Source organism: Triturus cristatus, chromosome 3_2 (assembly GCF_964204655.1).
Source record: "Triturus cristatus chromosome 3_2, aTriCri1.1, whole genome shotgun sequence".
Lineage (NCBI taxonomy): Eukaryota > Metazoa > Chordata > Amphibia > Caudata > Salamandridae > Triturus > Triturus cristatus.
Window position 1 is genome coordinate 1,132,101,373 of NC_140584.1, and position 19,218 is coordinate 1,132,120,590.

Below are 19,218 nucleotides of genomic sequence, written 5' to 3' on the forward strand. Positions count from 1 at the left end.
GAATTCAGGGCAGCACTGTCAATTGAATCAGAACACTGGTAAAGCAATGGCATCTCAGTAAGCCTTCGCGGCGCAGTCCTGGTGATCAGCGCTATGCTCCTCGAGTAAGGAGTCGAGGAGTACAGCGCTGATCACCGGGACTGCCCCACTGTAAGACTGGTGCTACTGTAAACCACGACCAGTTCACTAAGGACATTACTATATGTAATTGATTGTTAAATTATTTTCGGATTTCCCTCCCTATATATCTGTACTATTCTCACAAGCACACTCCTTTTTCACACTCCCCATGGAGCAACCCTCTTTTCTGTTTTGAAGCATTGTCTACAGTGATCTGTTATAATAACTGTGAAATCGCTATTGGAGCTATTTATGGTGCATGTGTGTCATTTTGAGGATATACTTAATTAAATTGAGAAATAACTGGGGTACATTTATGATGCAACTTGATTTCTATGTGTACCACGTTTATAGATTTTGACTTAATGAATACCTTCCTAACGAAGTCTAGGACCATCATTGCTAGCTGTGCGCCTGTTACATTTACGTATTTATTGATGCTGTTTTGGGATTGAAGATCCCAGACTGTGAAACACGGTAGCCACCATCTTACCTCTTTATCTTTGTTATATGGTGATCCCTGCCAGAGGCGCCTGGAAGCAGTGTCACCCAGCCGCACACCGCGGTTTTTCTGTGATGTGCACGGGTTGAAGGAATATTTATTCACTTACCTACATACAAGTTTTATCTTTGCCGAAGCGCTATCTCTGCATAAATGCTTCTGCATTCTTTGCAGTACCCCTAGATAAAATTGGTTTCACCAGAGATGGTGTGAGGAGATGGAGGTACGTGGGCCAAGATTATGAGGAGTTTAAGGCACGCAAGCTGTGTCATGATAAGGAGGTACATAGCAGATACTGTGAGGTGCTTGCAGGGGCATGATCTGGCGTTTTAAGGGGAGTGGGACATGGACTGGCAGCTTGAGGGGTATGGGTGGGTTAGCCTGCGGAGGAGCTTGCTTGGCGTGTACGGTCATTTGAGGTGCTTGAAGAACATGCACAGACTTTCTGAGACACTCACGCCGCACAGAGAGGCCGTTGGAGGAGGCCTTGTGAGGAGTATGGGGTACATGGGCCAAAGTGTAAGGTGCTCAAAGTAAAAACAAATCTTGGCAAAAGCCATATGTGTGCCTTTAACATGCTAACACTTTCAAAGCCAGGCATACACGCATGCTGTTTGCATGGGCTACATGCACAAATGCTAATTAGCTTGTTAAAGGCGGACCTACTAACATTACCAAAGGTGGGGTGGAAGCAGGAAAAAGGTGTTGTTTTCTGTACCAAATGCACATAAGAGATAAATAATTGAGCGCAACAAGCAGTTTGGTGATTGAATGTGCAATTTAGATGTGAAATTGTCCATCGTAACCAATTGCTATGTTTATTTCTTACCCCTTGTATGCATCAGAGATGGTTTTCAATTGTTATAACAAAGCTAATGGACAAATAGAAAAATAATCCCTCATGCATTTTAAATGCAGCCCTTCCTAGAGGTTGAAACGATACACCAAATAGCCTATTCTGAAAGAGGAGTTATGCAGCGTGAATATTTTCCAGATTCACATGCCGTCTTATTCCACCATCTATTGGTTGTGTCTGGAACTCTCCTCTTGTCTATAAGTCCTTCTTCTCTTTCCCTTCTCTCTCTTTTTTGGGATTGAACGTTGACTGTCCCCACCATTTGTTCCCTGGTTCAACCTCTCTTGAAAGCACTCCCCGGAAAATACAAAGCATGGTTGCCATCTTCAGATTCTTTCTGTGCCCGCGGCTCTGAAAGCATTGCTGAAGGCTCTCCAGTCGCTGAAAGAAAGGGGAGTATACTGAAGCCTTGTCAGAAGAGGGAGTATACCAAAGCCTCGACGAAGACAACCCAGAAGTTCTGGAGGGATACCATTGAGACTGTAATCCAATTGTGGAAAATACAGTCAGGTTTTTTTCCACCCAACAGTGAAGTAAGGGAAGTTTGAGACTACACATCGAAGGAATACAGGAGAATACACGGGCAATGGGCCCCTCTGCTCTGAGTGATACGGAGAACAAACCTTTTTGCCCCTGTCAGGAGTGCACCAAATGTTTGCCCAGTAGGACAATCATCAGCTGTGCAACCTTTGCCTACCAAACGTCCACAGCACCGACAACTGCAAGGCCTGTGTGGAATCAAACCGAAGACCTTAAGAGCAAGGGAGAAACAAAGGCAAGCACACTACGCCATGCAGGGGCAGAAGGAAACTCCATCGCTGAGAAACCTGGTGTTATCAAGCAAGGAGCAGGCCAACTTCGCTGAGGGAGAAGGCTCAGATGTTGAAAAGGAGATCATCGATGTCGAGCGAGAACATAGAAAACACAAAGATAAACGACTTGCAAGTAGGGTCAAATAAGCAGAGTCCGGGCGAGCCTTTAATAACAGACTATAGAACCCCCAAAACTGCCTCTGCATCGTTGTTCTCATAGACTGAAGGCAAGCAGAACTCGAAAGTGCCCCTCGGGTCCAACACTAAGCACACTGCAGAAAGCCGTACCGCTGAAAAGACGCTGACGTCAAACGACCAAAGTCGAGAAAAGGCTAAAAAAAAAAAAAAGGGTAATTTAAAACACCAACACCAGAAGTCTCAACATAGAAAAAGAGATCGATTCCCACACTCGACGCCGATGAGCGCACTATCAAGAAAGGGTGTCTTGTAGCCAAAATGGCTGTGATCTTCTTAAAAAGAAGGATTTCAACACATCTCTCAGAGATTTCAGAATTCTGTCCATAGCTTTGACGGAGCACATAAAAGAAGACAAAGATTCGGAGGGGTGTAGGGGGAGGACTTTTGCCTTAAATGACCCCAGAGTCCCAGGGCCTTTTTCAAGTTACTGAAGGGCCAGAATGCTCTGAGACACAAAGGCAGGACATAGACACTGATTACCTGGAGGAGGGAATAGACACAAGTCGAGGCCTTCGCCTCTGGACGATATTGCCATGTACAACCAACTAATAAAGAGAGCTGCAGACAAGTATGGTGTCCCATTGAAGGAGAAGTCTCAAACATGTTTTTTATTATTGGCAGTCCTCAGAGTAGCAAGACGACTGCCAACAAGAAAATGCTACATAGCCAGTTGAGAGAGATACAAAAGTGGTGTCAGAGACAGGACAAGAGACACTACAGTTATCAGATACCTCACACAACTGCTAGACTGCAAGCTAACCTATGCGTCATTAAAGGTGAATTTGGCAGCTATAGTGGCATACACAAGGGGATACGTAGAAAGGAGCTTCTTCACTACTCCATTGATTAATAGATTTCTGGAAAGGGCCAGAATAATAGCCCCACCAAGGAGTGCCCCAACACCTACATGGAACTTGAATGTAGTGCTAACCCAACTGATGAAAGAACCCTTTGACCCTCTCCACAAGGCCAACCTAAAATTCATCACATTTAAAACAGCCTTTCTAATTGGAATGACATTGAGTGGCAGGCACTCACCATTCAGGAATCATACATGCAAATACACAAGGACAGGATAGTTAAGAGGACCAACCCACGTTTCCTACCAAAGGTCATATCCCAGTTTCACATAAACCAGTCAATCCAAATACTTAGTTTCTTCCAAGAGCCAAAGAATCGCGCTGAAAGAACCTTACCCACACTAGACGCCCTATAGGCAATAATGTATTACATGGAGAAAACAAAACCAATCAGGAAAGGAAAACAAGTCTTCGTATCATTCTCAGACAATAACAAAGGAAAACCAGCCAGTAAGAACTCCATTGCAAGATGGATTACTCAACCAATCCAGATGTGTTACAAGACAGCTGGCTTGCAACTAGAGACTAAGCCAAGAGCACATTCAACATGCAAGAGAGGAGCTGCAATAGCCTTCCTGGCAAATGTTTCATTAAATGACATATGTATGGCAGCTACTTGTTCCTCAGTACACACATTCACAAGACACGGCTGCATAGATGTGCAGATGAACAGGGAGACCCAAGTGGGACAGAGAGTACTGAAACATTTGTTTACAAGCTCATCCTCCTCTCCAACCCAGCCGCCACAGTGCAGAAAACCGCTACAAAATCAGTGCAAAGCATGTGAATCCAGACAAGATTCACACTGTAAAACTAAATGGTTACTTACCTGTATAAATAGTATTGCATGTTGAAGAATTTTCTAGATTCACATGAGACACACCCGCCTCCCCAGGAAATGAGGCGAGCAGAAGTTAACAAGGAACTTAAAAAATATACAGACAAGAGGAAGACCATGAAACACCAAATAAACAGATGGTTGCTGGGAAAAAAGAATCTGAAGATGGCTACCACTCATGGATGCTACCTCATTAGACCCTCAAGGGGCCTGTGGACATTACAGAAGTAGGACTGGTTTGTTCCCCCAGAGGACTGTCTTGTTCCCCCGGAGGACTGCCCTGCTGCTACCAGAGGACCTCCCTGCTGCTTGAGGCCTGCCTTGTTCTTCAGATGACTTCCCTACTGCTTAAGGCCTGCCCTGATCTCTGAAAAGGAAGACTGAACCTCCTGCCTTCATCCCTGGCTAACCTGAGTGACTCGAAGGGTCAGTTTGCTGACCTCCTGTATTGAGCTACTGGGACACAACAAGTTCCTGAGGCCTTCCTGCAACTTTCCAGCTAAAATGCTCCTGGACCTTTGGCTGGCATCAGTTGAGCACCTCCTGTGACATCCTGAAGCTTTGAACTCTGCACCAGACTTTGAGAAGGAAACTCTTTCAGCATGACTAAGCCTGTTCCCTGTACCATCCACACTCTATCACAGTCTGCCTGAACTTGTGACTTTGACTTTGTATTGGTCTAGTATGGCGCTTTCTGCTTCTTGGCGCTGTTTTTAATTAAACCTTTAATATTGCATGTCTCCATTTCTCTTGATTGGAGTTTTGTTGTTTTGGTCTAATTTTATGCATTATGTTTTATTCTATTTTTCAAAATTGGTGTAGGATATCTCTTGTTATGCTTTCACTTTATTACTGTTTGTGTGATGCTTTAATACATTTTACAGTGCCTCTAAGTTAAGCCTGACTGCTTTTGTGCAAGCTACCAGAGGGTTGAGTACAGGTTAATTTAGTGTTTTTTGTTGTTCACCATAACAAGGATTGTGGTTTTTGCTCGAGAATCAAAAAAACAATTTCTTACACATTAGTAAAGGCAATAGATTTGACATAATGTGCTAACATATGTAAATGCATTCATTCGCATATGCTGATTCACATTAAAACCTGTCCTACTGGCTATGCCAATGCTGGTAATAGATAGCAAAAAAGGATTGGTTTTGTATAAAATACAAATAGGAGATATACAATTGAATATAACAAACAATGTGAGTGTTGAGCACACGTCTCTGATGTAAAATACTCTCTCATGCTTTCCAGCGGAAGCACTTGCTTGGAATAGCAGAATGATGCACAATGTAGCTAATAGCAAGAAGTCAGCAAATATTACTCCTCTGGGAGGAGCCAAAGGCCATTCTCTGGATAGTTTAAAGACTTGGTAAGAATAGGTCTAGCAGACAGCTGCTGTGCCAATCCAGACCCCAAAGACTTGTGGTGCAGCCTTAGTATTAAGTAGTCAGTGGTAATGGAAAGTGGCTTCATTGTGGAGCAGTGCTGCTCCTTCAGTAGCTTCCAGTGCCGCTGTGAAAACAAAACCCACTCACCCTTCAAAGTTACGGACCTGGCATCACCCCTTGTTACTATGGGAAAAACAAGCCCAACTTCTAGAGAACAGGAGGCGAAAGGAAAGTTGTTTCTTTTCACCTTTCTGTGCAAGTTCTCCTTGACTTGCCACTTTTAGTGGAGTCTTTGGAGGCTGTACACTGAGCTTTGGAGGATTGGATGGTGTCGTTGCCACAGACTGGGCAGGCAGGATAAAATGGGCTTTAATCTATAGAGTTTGGTCTTACTTCAATGTCATGCTGCCCTCATTTGTTCATATGCGTTTTGTGATGGCACAGTGCTTTTTGTGTTTGGCGAGGTCTGCTATAAGCTAGCTAAGGTGGGAGGTTGGTTGTTTACTTTCCCAAATAGGGCTAGTGTAACCCATTTCGGTAGAAGGTTGTAGCGGAGCAATGTGGGAGTTTTTACAGGGTAGATGTATGTGAGCTGGTGTTTGACGAAGGACGAGAGGAGATTCTGAGTTGGTCTGATGATGGTGCGAGTGATGATGTGTTGTAGTGGTGGCCAGCGGTTTACAATGTTAAAGATGTAGTAATAGTCCATTTTACGGGTATGATGACTAGTTGTTTGACCTTCAGAGCAATCCCTGCTTCTGGCTTTTGTAGAATTTAATATATCTCTGGTGCTTTAGTTGACGGCTGTTAGTGAGTCAGGGTGAGGCAGCATGGTCATGGCCAACGCGTTTAAGGTGTGTTTATTGAACATTTCTCACCGCGTTCTTGTGATTCCCACAGGTACAGGAGCTTCGTGCATCTACCCTTTGCTCGGAGCCACATTGAATGGCTGGTTCTTCCTCGCGACAGAAGTAGACGACATGTGCTTCAATTATGCCAAGAAAAATGTGGAGCAGAACAACCTCTCTGACCTCATAAAAGGTACATGAAATTAACTGAGCCCCAAGCTTCTCCTGCTTCTATCTTTGCACACTAACCTTCTGTTCTTTCATTGACGTTGGCTTCTCCTCACTAAAGTCAACATGATGTTGCTTCTTAATGGCCTCTTTATTGTGTCCTTATTATCTTGCTTATTGACTGCTCTGTGGGTCTAAAAACACAATTCAGGGCCGCCCATGTAAATTGCAGTTTAAAACCTAAAATGTTGACACAAAGCAGGCTTGTTTGCACATGGTCTGCTCATGTAGTGAATAAGTGACAGTATTCTCATTATGATATTGCACTATTATTTTACAATTAATTATTACCTTGGTAGATTGGGATGTCACGGTGCTCCATGTGTCCCACTTTTTTTGAACCTTCATTTCCATCTACTGGTTGTGCTACCTATGTATTAGGATGTCACAAATTTCACCTTAAATGTAGGCACCCGTGTCTTTTGGAACTTGGGGGTGGGAGGGGCCATCAGTTCCAAGATTGCGAGAGAGAGAGGGGACCTCTTAGATGTCTGCTAGTGGGTGCAAAACAACTGCGTCCAAGAGCAGTATCCTGTATCCACCAATGAACTTATTTCAGCAAAGGTACCAAATCTTTAATGGCTTCTACTCTTGAGTGCTCCTTGAGTTTACTGAACCTTATCATACATTAATATTCTCACCTTCTGACCTTTTCACGGTTCCTCATTTCAGCCTTGGAAAATCCCTGGGGTCCCCAAAGGCTTCTAATGGATCAGGGAATAGTGTCTTTCCCTCTGTAACCCCATGCAATGCAGTTGGACCGTTTCAAGGAGATCATACTGTAGGGCCAGACAAAGTCCAGAACAACAAGGGTATATTGGTATATTCTGATACAAGATGACATTTTGCTTCTAAAAGGCATCAGGGTTCCGCCCTCAGATTATCGTCTTTTCTTCAGGATGAGAGTAGGGTCAAACTAGGGCAGAGATAGTTGAGCTTATTCTTCCGCAGTATGCCTTCTGTTGCCTTTGAAACTTTTTCTGCAGGCAATGACTTTGGAAAGTTGTGTGTGGGGAGCAGAGACCAGAGAGATGTCCCGCTAGAAAACTTTTAAACCATTGACACCATATGAAAGACTTGTTGGTTTAGTAAAGTTTAGATTCTTTTCCTGGTCAGAAAGCCCCTCACCTTCTCTGAGAAGAATTGGACATCCCTCTTCAGACACGTTTTCTGAAGCAGGCTGCTTTCATTTGAAATGCACAGTAGACAATTTTATGGGACCCATAGATTTGAAGAGGTTGTGATCAAGACTTCATTTTCCTCCCTGGATAAATGGGCATGCATAGATGAATTGTGAAACTACATGTGCTGTAGTATTGGCATTTAATTGTGATATGCCAATTTAAGGCACTTTTTGGTGCCAGCAGATTTCAGGACATTACTTAACGATTTTAAAAATATGCCCTTTCCCTCCCTGCATATAGAGCGCTTCCGTTTTGGTCTTTTTGCTGATTGGGAGAGCACAGTTGCCCCTCCCTTACAACTATATGTGGGAGTTCAGAGACATGATTGGTTTAATTCCTTGTGAGCCATTTCTTATTCATGATCGAAACTGATAATGTGTTCTATTAGGTTTTTAATTTAACTCCAAAGACATACAAATGATACATCTCCGCTCTGAGAACATTTTGGTAAAAAAGGTCTTATGTACAGCAAAATATTCTCAGCAATAAATTGGTCTGACATAGCAATTCAGTAATGGGCTAAATCATGTTAAAGTAACCACCGCCAATGTTCTTCATTGTGGATACATGACCATAAACAAGCATGCATTTCCCAGCAGATGCAGCATATTATAGTAGAGCGTACATCCCAAATTTGTCTCGGGGTTATCCCTCCACCCGATTTGACAAGTCAGTAGACACAATTGCTTGATCACCAGTGACCACCTACGTGCAGCCTGCAAGACCAAACCCCAACACTCAAAAGTTGCACCTGAGTCTGCTGGACTTCAAAGAGTTGTTAGGGTGCAGTTTGGTCACACAAGATGGACACTAGTCTTCGCCAAAGGAAACCACTGTGACTGAAGACCAGTAGTCCAGTGGCAACTGCAGTTTAGACATCGACTCCTGTGGACCAAGTCGCCCTACCTGGACCATGGACAGCAGAGTAGCCCAAGCAAGTCCCTCAACCCCCCGTTGACCACACAGCATCTTCAGTATCCTATATATCTTGCATCAGGTCCACTCCCTTAAAGTCTATGGCGGTTTCCTAATTGAGCCTGGAACAGAGCTTGGAACTGCTTTTGTGACAAGGTGCAGTTCATCACCCAATGCAGGCTGGAGTAGCTGAAAACAACTCTTTAAAAGTTTTACAAAGTTTCTGACCTTTACGTTTACCAATGCTCGTTGGAAGTTTGCAGTGATTTATGATTTACTTAAAAATCTGTATCTCCAGAACCCTTTGGTGTATTTTGTTCATTTTGGTGTAAAAAAAGTCATACAAATAAGATCAATTTTTATCAATTGGTGTCAGATTTCTTTTGTATTTCATTGTTTTGGTACTAGTAAACGCTTTACACTTGATTCTTTGTTTGTCTTGCTGCTCTAAGCCACAGCTAGCCAGGGTTGAGCTAAAGGTTTCACAGATGAGCCTGAATGGACTCAAGATGGTATTGCGAGTGTACTGCACGTTGGAGTCTCACTACCAAACCATATCATACACCACATTTCATCACAGCCCACCATTAAAATTCTCAAGTGCTACCTAAATGGTTTTATATAGGTCTCTCTTTGTAACATGTAAAACCTTGAAACACATCCACAGTTCATAGCACACCTTTTCTGAACCTCTTTATTTTGCTTGCCAGCTGGCATCACCTTCTCTGTTCCCCTGTCATTAAGCAAGGAATCACCAATGTAGTCATTTTCCTATGTTGTTTACTTATCTTCATATACACCCTTCTTTGAAGAGAGTGTTTTTCTTGCATGGTGTGCATCTCTTGGGCTTGCACAGGCTGTTCCTACTCTTGAATCTGACCAAGAGAACTAGGAATTGGCTGTAGGAGCTGCACCTTGGACCCATTGCCTCAGTGACCCTTCTCTCCTCTGAGATCTCACCCTTCTCTGTGGGATTGCAAAGTTAGGGAGAGTCACTTTGTGCTGTTTTTTTTTATTTTATTTTTTAATCATAGGTAGTTATTAGTGTCTTTGTGACACTAGGCCTCTCTTTCCATACATCCCTGTATAGTTAATACTCCCCACCGGCCTTCCTTCCATTGGTTGCGGGGGTTCACGGTTCGATCGCCGACGGCAGATTAGCCCAGCACCTTGTGACTCTGGGCAATAGCTCACTTAATATTCCCAATGGCCCCCAGCTCCGGGACACCTCGTCTTAGGTAGCTGCGTGCGTTACAAATGCTGGTATTATTATCAGGCACTCCTGGTTTAGCCCCACCTGGAGCTTGTTTCTTCAGCCCCTATCTTTATCACACCTTGAATGGTGCCATAAAGACAACTAGTGGGGGTGCTTGGGACACAGCTCCTAAGCTTGCCACACTCCTTTGAGACTTCGGCAGCTACAATCTGGCATAATCTGATGCAGGAGAGAAGGTCACTGCAGGCAATGCTGTGATTTTAAGCCTAGAATTGCCGCCCGATGTTGCTGTTAGCCGTGCCAATTGTGGCCGCACATGATTCCAAGATAGTGGCCTGGCGAGACTAATGGCTAAGCCGCTCTGCAACCCATGCCTGCTGGGGTGCGAATCTTCCATTCTGGGGCTCCATTGTCTGACACTAGCACTTTGCTTAGGGAGTTGCCCGCTGAGATTGAGAGGGGCCAGATCCCACGCAGAATGATCTCCGGAGCTGGCCCTACAAGAGGGATCTACAGTCCTGTGGGGAGACTGGTGGTGTCAGATGTTGTGGCCGTGGGTTGCAGTGTTCTGGATGTTGGGCTGCTAGGACACGTGTGAGTACCACTGGGCCACCTGGAAAGTGAGACGGAGGAGGAGGCAAAGTCCGGGCATGCTGCATCTTACACCTTGCAGTGGGCTTTGATAGAGCGACAGGACTGCATGCAATACATGTGCTAAATTTAGTCTGCGCCTAGGGAAATACATCTACTGGGACCTGTGAGTCCGGCAGTCTGCTCATGCCCTCATCCCCTCTGCCTTCTGTACTTCACGCAGGTTGCTCATGGGGCGATGCGGGACCTGTAGCCGAGCCAGGAGACTATAACGTGAGCTCCCACTCCGCCAGTTGCCTGCAACTCCATAGAGCATCACAGGGCTATGATATTGACAGAAACTATTTGGAGGGGCAGGGGATAGAGACTTTGCTCCACGGTGTGCCACTGTAACGTCCTGGCTTTCTCGGGGTTGGGACAAACAGACGACGGACCAGAGAAATGGAGGTTTAAGGATGATTTAATAAACAGATAAACAACTACAGACAACAAAGAATACCGGTACTGGAATCACCAGTTAAAGTACGATACCCATTCACAGCTCGTCTAACCGTCCTCCGCATGCACACCGGACCCGGTATGCTCCAACGGAGGGCACAGTGCTAAGCAGTGGCCGACAATGCCACTCGACCGCTGTGAAGGGTAGTTCCAAGGTTGTGGAATCTACGGGGGGCACGTGGGAGTCACCCGGCCGGGCTCTCTACCACCTGGGAACAGCCGCTCTACCAGTATCCCCCAGAGTACTGCCACAACACAAAGACGCTGGGAACACCTCCTAGTGTGCGTCTCTTGTATCCGGGTTTAAGTGATGATACCCAAGGTGGCGCAGAGAATGGAGGGGAGCAGCCGCTCTACCTATCCCAGTTCTCCTACGAGTGTCGATGGCTAAGACGCGGAAACACCTCCGGGATAGCGTCTTAGCTCTAAGCGTGGAACGAGGGTTGGGAGCTTCGGCTCGCACCAACCTCGTTTTCTCCAAATTGTCAGGCCGTTGGGAGCTTCGGCTCTACCAATGGGACTTGTGCCCAATGACGTTGAATACGGCTCTCAGAACGGGACAGGACACGGGCAGGAAGCACACGCCAGCACCTCTCCTCCGCTCCTTAGAATGTTCCTTCCGCCGCTCAACTCACCAACGGGTCCGTGTACCTCAACCAGGTACTCCGGCAAAGATCAGAATATCCGACGCCGAGTCCCAGTGATCTTCTCCTTAAGTAGTACTCTCGGCGTTGTATAACCATGACTCTTGAGTTGCATAACCTGAAAACTAGGCGTTCCCCTTGGTGTTATGCAACCAGAACTCTTGAGTTGCATAACATGAAAACTAGGCGTTACCCTTGGTGTTATGTAACCAGAACTCTTGAGTTGCATAACATGAAAACTAGGCGTTTCCCTTGGTGTTATGTAACCAGAACTCTTGAGTGGCATAAGGCAATTGTTGCCGGAGGGCATTCTGGGAGTTGTAGTCCGCTCTCCTCCATGCGCACCAGGTTCACGGAAGTGGCATTGTGGGAGGGAATCCATGTGCGGGAGGGGATTCCTGACAGTACATCCCCCTCCCATCAGCGCCCCCCATCAGGACCAGCACAGGAAGGATATCGACGATGGAACGACGATACCAGACGAGGAGCGTGAACCCCCGCCGCAGGTTCCCATGACTGCTCCTCGGGTCCGTACCCCTTCCATGCCACCAGATACCATAGTTTGCCCCTGCGCCACTTGGAATCCAAGATACCAGCCACCTCGTACTCCACCTCCGAATCCACAGTCACCGACACCGGCGTACGAGGCCTCACCGCGTTCGCGGGTTTCAAGAGAGAAACGTGGAACACGGGATGGATCCGCAGGGACTGGGGCAGGCACACTTTCACGTTCACCGGGCTGATGCATCGAAGGATCCTATATGGGCCCATGAAGCGGGGATGGAACACGCTACTTTTCTTAAATCTCATGTGCCGAGTAGAGACCCAGACGTAATCTCCAGGTTTGTAGACCGGTCCAGGCCTTCTCCTCCTATCAGAAAAGGCTTTATACGTGGCCTTAGCCCCCTCCAGGGCAACTCGAGAACTCATCAAGGCCTCCTTGATGCGGGCCACCCTCTTGGCTGTTGTCGGCAATCTGTCTTCCCTGACCGGGTGCAGAAACGGCAAGAACCGGGGATGATGGCCGTAGTTACTATAAAAAGGGGAGGCCTTGGTGGAACAATGTGTGGCGTTGTTGTACGCGATTTCCGCGATCCAAAGTAGGTCCACCCACTCATCCTTCCCTTGCTCTACAAAACAACGTAGATATTGTTTGAGCGACTGGTTCAGGCGCTCCGTCTGGCCGTCCGTCTGCGGGTGATAACTCGTGGACATGGCTGACTTGACGTGTAACGCCGAACACCAAGTTTTCCAGAAGTGCGACGTGAACTGAGACCCCCTGTCCGACACGATCACGTTGGGTAGGCCATGTAGTCTCACTACATTCTTCAATAACAACGACACCAGCTCTCCTGCCGAAGGTACCTGTTTGCAAGCGAGGAAGTGCCCCATCTTCGTGAGATAGTCCACCACCACCAGTATGGCCGTCTTTCCTTGATCCTTTGGTAGCCCGACAATGAAGTCTAAGGATATGTTTTCCCAGGGTTTGGTCGGTGTAGGAAGGGGTTGGAGGAGTCCTTGCGATCTTCTGTGGTCCGATTTCATGGATGCGCAAACGGTACATGATGAACACCAATTCCGGACGTCTGTTCTCATGGCAGGCCACCAGAACTGCCGTCCTAGGCTCGCTACAGTCTTTTCGACACCCAGATGGCCGGCACAGGGAGACACGTGGCACCAGGTGAAGGCCTGTTTTCGAAGCCTAGGCGTGGGTAACAACATACATCGTCCTTTCACCGGAATCCCGTCCTTCATCTGCCACTCCTTGTGACTGCGAAGCCACCTCCGCCACATGAAGGTATGGGTCCCCTTCTGGACCCCCCTGAGGAACGTCTGTGGTTGAATCACCCCTATCACAACTCCTGGAGGGATGATAGAATGTTCGGCAACCGGCTGCGGATCCCTGGCATTCGATTGCCTCGAAAGCGCGTCCGCTTTCCTGTTCTCCGTACCGGGTCGGTATGTGATGTGGAAATTGAAACCGGAGAAAAAGATCATCCACCTCATTTGACGGGGAGACAAATGCCGGGCTGCCGTCAGAAACTGGAGGTTTCTGTGGTCCGTATACACTGTAACCACGTGTCTGGCCCCCATTAACAAATGCCTCCACTCAGCAAATGCGTCCTTTATTTCGAGTAGTTCCTTCTCCGCAATATGGTAATTGCGTTCCGCGTCGTTCAATTTACGAGACATGTACGCCACAGGATGGAGCAAACCCGACATCTCATTCCTCTGAGATAGAATGGCACCCAGCGCCACATCAGAGGCGTCCGCTTCTACCACATAGGGTAATTCCGGATTCGAGTGAGCTAGCACCGGGGCGGTGCTGAAGGCCTTCTTGAGGGCCACAAATGCTTTTTGTGCTTCCGGTCCCCACACAAACTCCTGAGACTTCCTTAGTAGTTGCGTGATCGGGGCAACCAAGCCTGAAAACCCCTCAATAAAACGCCTATAAAAGTTGGCGAAGCCTATGAAGCTCTGGACTTTACTCCTCGGGGCACCGGCCACTCCTCCACCGCTCTGATCTTGCGTTCCGCCATCTCCTGTCCGTTGAGGCTCAGCATCACCCCAAGGAATTCCACTGATGTGACGTGGAAGTCACATTTGCTGAGTTTGCAGTATAGCATGTTTTCCCTCAGTTTTTTGAGAACTGCGGATACGTGCTGTACGTGTTCTTCCTCTGAGTTGGAGTAGATGAGTATGTCGTCTATGTAAACGACCACGTAGATATCCAATACCTCCCGGAACACCTCATTGAGGAAGTATTGGAAGGCGGCAGGGGCATTGCATAGTCCGAACGGCATGACGAGGTACTCCAAGAGCCCGAACCTGGTCTTAAAGGCGGTTTTCCATTCGTCGCCGTCCCTCATGCGCACAAGATGGTATGCCCCCTTGAGATCAAGCTTTGTGTATATTTGGGCCTTTTTTACCTGTTCCAGGAGAACGCTTATGAGAGGCAGGGGGTACCGGTTTTTTATGGTTATCGCGTTCAAGGCCCTAAAGTCCACGCAGGCCCTCAATTCGCCATTCGCTTTCGGAATGAAAAAGAGAGGCGATGGGGCAGGGGATTTCGACGGCCTGATGAACCCCAGCCCTAGTAATTTATCCAAATATCCCCGTAGATGTACGTTTTCGGGTTCTGTGAGCGCATACAGTCTGCCGCTGGGAACGCTAGCCCCCGGAACCAGGTCGATTTGGCAGTCGAACGGTCTATGTGGAGGGAGCACCTCCGCTCGGATTTCATCGAAGACGTCCCCGAAACTGTGATACACTCTGGGCAGCTTTACGTCCTTTTCTGCTGCCGTGGCGACCGTGTGACCTTCGCCTACCTCACCTTCGTGGGGGTCCTGCCGCATGCCGCACCATTGTTCACAAAACGGGGAAGTCATCTCAATGTGATGCGTAGGCCAATCCACCGTTGGGTTATGTTTTTGGAGCCAGGGTAGACCCAATATGACCCCGTACTGCGGGGCTCTGATTATGCTAAAATCGATACGTTCGTTATGCAGTTTTCCGAACCTCACCAGTATTTCTCCTGTGTGCTGTCCGATAGGTCCGGTCACCAGACTTCTCCCATCCACTGCATACACCTCCTCTGGTATCTGTTTGGGAAGGAGAGTGAGACCCAGTCTCCGTGCTTCATTGTAGTCCATGAACATGCCCGTGGCTCCTGAATCAATCATGGCTACCACAGGTATCCACTGGTCCTGCACTCCTACGTGTAAGGTAATAAACAAATGTCTTCGCCCTTTTTGATTCGGGCTCAACATGGAAGGGATGTGGGTGTGACTCCAAGATGCCCCTTCCCTAGACCCGGAGTCCCTCAGTTTTCCGCCGGTGCTTCCACCACTGCTGTCACCGTTTTGTTCGCTCGGTATCGTGAGGTTTTTGGCTTGGCTGGACACTCGCGTACATAGTGCCCCTTTTTACCGCAGTAAAGGCAAAGGCCTTGCTTGCGGCGTGATTCTTTTTCAGTGGCTGTAAGGCTCGCCCTTATAGCTCCTATGTCCATGGGTTCCGTCCTGGTGGAGGAGTTGGTCTCAGGGCCACCCATCGAAACATACGATGGCAGCGCTTTCCCTTTCCTCTTGTGATCGCCCTTTCTTTCGTTCAATCTATGGTCCAGCCGTAGCACCAGGTTGATCAAGCCTTCACATGTCTTGGGTTGGGGGTCGATTTGTGCTACCACATCTTTGAGCTCTTCGCTCAAGCCCTGGTGAAACAGCGCGGTTTGTTTGGCTATGGGCCACTTGGTTTCGGCCACTAACCTTCGAAAAGCATTAAGGTACTGCACCAGATCATTGTTGCCTTGCCTCAGCTCCAACATCTCTCGGTCGGCAGTATACGAGTCCGCCCTTCGATCAAACACCTTCAAGAATTCCTCGCGGAAGGCTCCCCAATCACATAGGATAGGGTCGTCCCTGCTCACCAGTGGGACTGCCCATTGCGCCGCGTTCCCAGCAAGATACGAGATCAGAAAGGCCACTCTGGCTTGGCTGGTAGGAAAGGCCTTTGGTTTGTAGGACAGATGCAGTGCTACTTGAGTGAGGAATACCTGCACTGTGTTGGGGTCTCCGCTGTACCTCTCTGGTGTCGCCAAAGGAATGGCTACGGGCATCTCTACCACAACCGCAGGAGCCGTGGCCGTGTGAGAGGCACCCGCCTGTAGCGGATCGTTCTGCAGAGCGTCCATTCTAGCCTTAACGTCTGCTGTTTCCTGTCTGGAAGCGGTGAGCTCGATTTGCATCGCGGCTAAGACGGCCAACACATCCTCAATCGTGGCCATGTCGTTCGCCCAACCAGGAGATAGTTATGGAAGAGGTCGGATATTATGTAACGTCCTGGCTTTCACGGGGTTGGGACAAACAGACGACGGACCAGAGAAATGGAGGTTTAAGGATGATTTAATAAACAGATAAACAACTACAGACAACAAAGAATACCGGTACTGGAATCACCAGTTAAAGTACGATACCCATTCACAGCTCGTCTAACCGTCCTCCGCATGCACACCGGACCCAGTATGCTCCAACGGAGGGCACAGTGCTAAGCAGTGGCCGACAATGCCACTCGACCGCTGTGAAGGGTAGTTCCAAGGTTGTGGAATCTACGGGGGGGCACGTGGGAGTCACCCGGCCGGGCTCTCTACCACCTGGGAACAGCCGCTCTACCAGTATCCCCCAGAGTACTGCCACAACACAAAGACGCTGGGAACACCTCCTAGTGTGCGTCTCTTGTATCCGGGTTTAAGTGATGATACCCAAGGTGGCGCAGAGAATGGAGGGGAGCAGCCGCTCTACCTATCCCAGTTCTCCTACGAGTGTCGATGGCTAAGACGCGGAAACACCTCCGGGATAGCGTCTTAGCTCTAAGCGTGGAACGAGGGTTGGGAGCTTCGGCTCGCACCAACCTCGTTTTCTCCAAATTGTCAGGCCGTTGGGAGCTTCGGCTCTACCAATGGGACTTGTGCCCAATGACGTTGAATACGGCTCTCAGAACGGGACAGGACACGGGCAGGAAGCACACGCCAGCACCTCTCCTCCGCTCCTTAGAATGTTCCTTCCGCCGCTCAACTCACCAACGGGTCCGTGTACCTCAACCAGGTACTCCGGCAAAGATCAGAATATCCGACGCCGAGTCCCAGTGATCTTCTCCTTAAGTAGTACTCTCGGCGTTGTATAACCATGACTCTTGAGTTGCATAACCTGAAAACTAGGCGTTCCCCTTGGTGTTATGCAACCAGAACTCTTGAGTTGCATAACATGAAAACTAGGCGTTACCCTTGGTGTTATGTAACCAGAACTCTTGAGTTGCATAACATGAAAACTAGGCGTTTCCCTTGGTGTTATGTAACCAGAACTCTTGAGTGGCATAAGGCAATTGTTGCCGGAGGGCATTCTGGGAGTTGTAGTCCGCTCTCCTCCATGCGCACCAGGTTCACGGAAGTGGCATTGTGGGAGGGAATCCATGTGCGGGAGGGGATTCCTGACAGCCACGTTCATCCACTGATCCATAAGTCAGTGCACCCCCTCAATACGCAGCAGCAAAGTGGAGTGGTTCGTGAGAGGGCCAGAAAAAAGGGCAAATTAGACACCAAACAAACCAAGCTCCACTTTGAGGCCCGGAAGACCGCTTACGCCAGATTGACAGTCTACACTTGTGGAGCGGGATACCGTGCTGAAGGAAGCAGAGGGAGAGGAGGACATAAGGGCTATCCTTCGAACAGTGCAAAGCAGCGTAATGTCTATGGAAGCAAAGATGTACACCCAAGGCACCTGCATGGACACCATATCCCGCAAACTGGAGAAACATGACATCAGAGTATAAGAGGGGGAACAAAGTATCTCTAATAGACGAACTAGCATCAAAGGGGGAATCGCTCCTCATTATGGGAAAAGTGCTAAAACGTTTTACCACACAAAATGGAGATCTTGAAGGGCACTCCCCCCACAACAATTTACGAATGTGGGAGTACCAGAATTTTCAAATTTAAAAACAACAGTTGATGGACAGAATGCAGAACAATGTCATACATTCACCCCAGTACAGAGATCTGGGACTAAATCCATCGTTTTTTTGCTCACCATGCCGTTCCAGTTTGAACGCAGCCATATGCAAATCAGACTTGACCCTGTGCCTCATGGGAACAGTCCAGCCCGAACTGCCAAGCTGGGTCCTCCCTGGACCGGAAACAAGCATCCTAGGACCGGTTTCGGGGTTTCACCCCTCTCCAACCAGGATAGCTTCATTCCAGTGGCATGGAGAGCACGGGACCCACGTCTTTTCAAATATGGCAGAATACGTTGAATGTATGCTAGTAACTCTTTGGTGCGGATGCTTTCTCCTGCGTTTTGATTGTTGCGAGAGCTCCCTAATAAACAGCCGCTGAGGGCACCAGCTAGACCCGTCATTGATTGCCTCTAGAATTTTAGGGACTGAAATGAGGTCCTCTCTCTGCCTGGCTCGATAAGTTTCCTTTGTCCTTCGATGGAAATTCTATCTTGTTCTTTCCAGATGTTACTATTGCAGTACAAGAAGCAAGGCCTTGTTTATCCCTGCTAAACAAAAGACAGCCAGTGCAATAGAACTTCACCGGACTGCAAGGCGTGGCCTTATCTCTGCAACCGCTTGCCCTTGTCCATATCTCTACCCTATTTCTGGAACTGACTTAATTCACACTTGATATAATTTTCACACCCAGAGGGATGTACAGGAGTGCAGTGTTTTTCTTGGCTCCACCCGTAAGCAGTCCTGCATTGGAATGGGGTCTTGTAAAGCCCCCTGCCATTTCCTTTTCATTATCCTGCTCACTCTGCACCATCCTCTGGTTTGTGTCTGCTGCTGGGGCTTTCGGCATAGGCGACTGTGTGCTGCTTTCTTGTTTTCTTCAGACTGAATTTCCATGAGGCAGTGTTTTTGGTAGACTTGAGTGCAGGCAGTATCAGATTTTGTTTGTGATTTTCTTGTACATAGTAGTCCTACTCCTAGTTCATCCAGATGCTCATTCCAGTTCCCCA

General features: G+C 47.8%; 1 protein-coding gene across 1 annotated transcript in view; it reads left to right on the forward strand.

Moving 5' to 3' along the window:
• Positions 1-19,218, forward strand: part of METTL16 (methyltransferase 16, RNA N6-adenosine) — a 388,563-nt gene that overhangs the window by 164,707 nt on the left and 204,638 nt on the right. Inside the window, exon 4 of the mRNA XM_085649941.1 lies at positions 6,478-6,618. Within this exon, the coding sequence (XP_085506067.1) occupies positions 6,478-6,618 (141 nt within the window). The remainder of the gene's footprint in view (positions 1-6,477; positions 6,619-19,218) is intronic.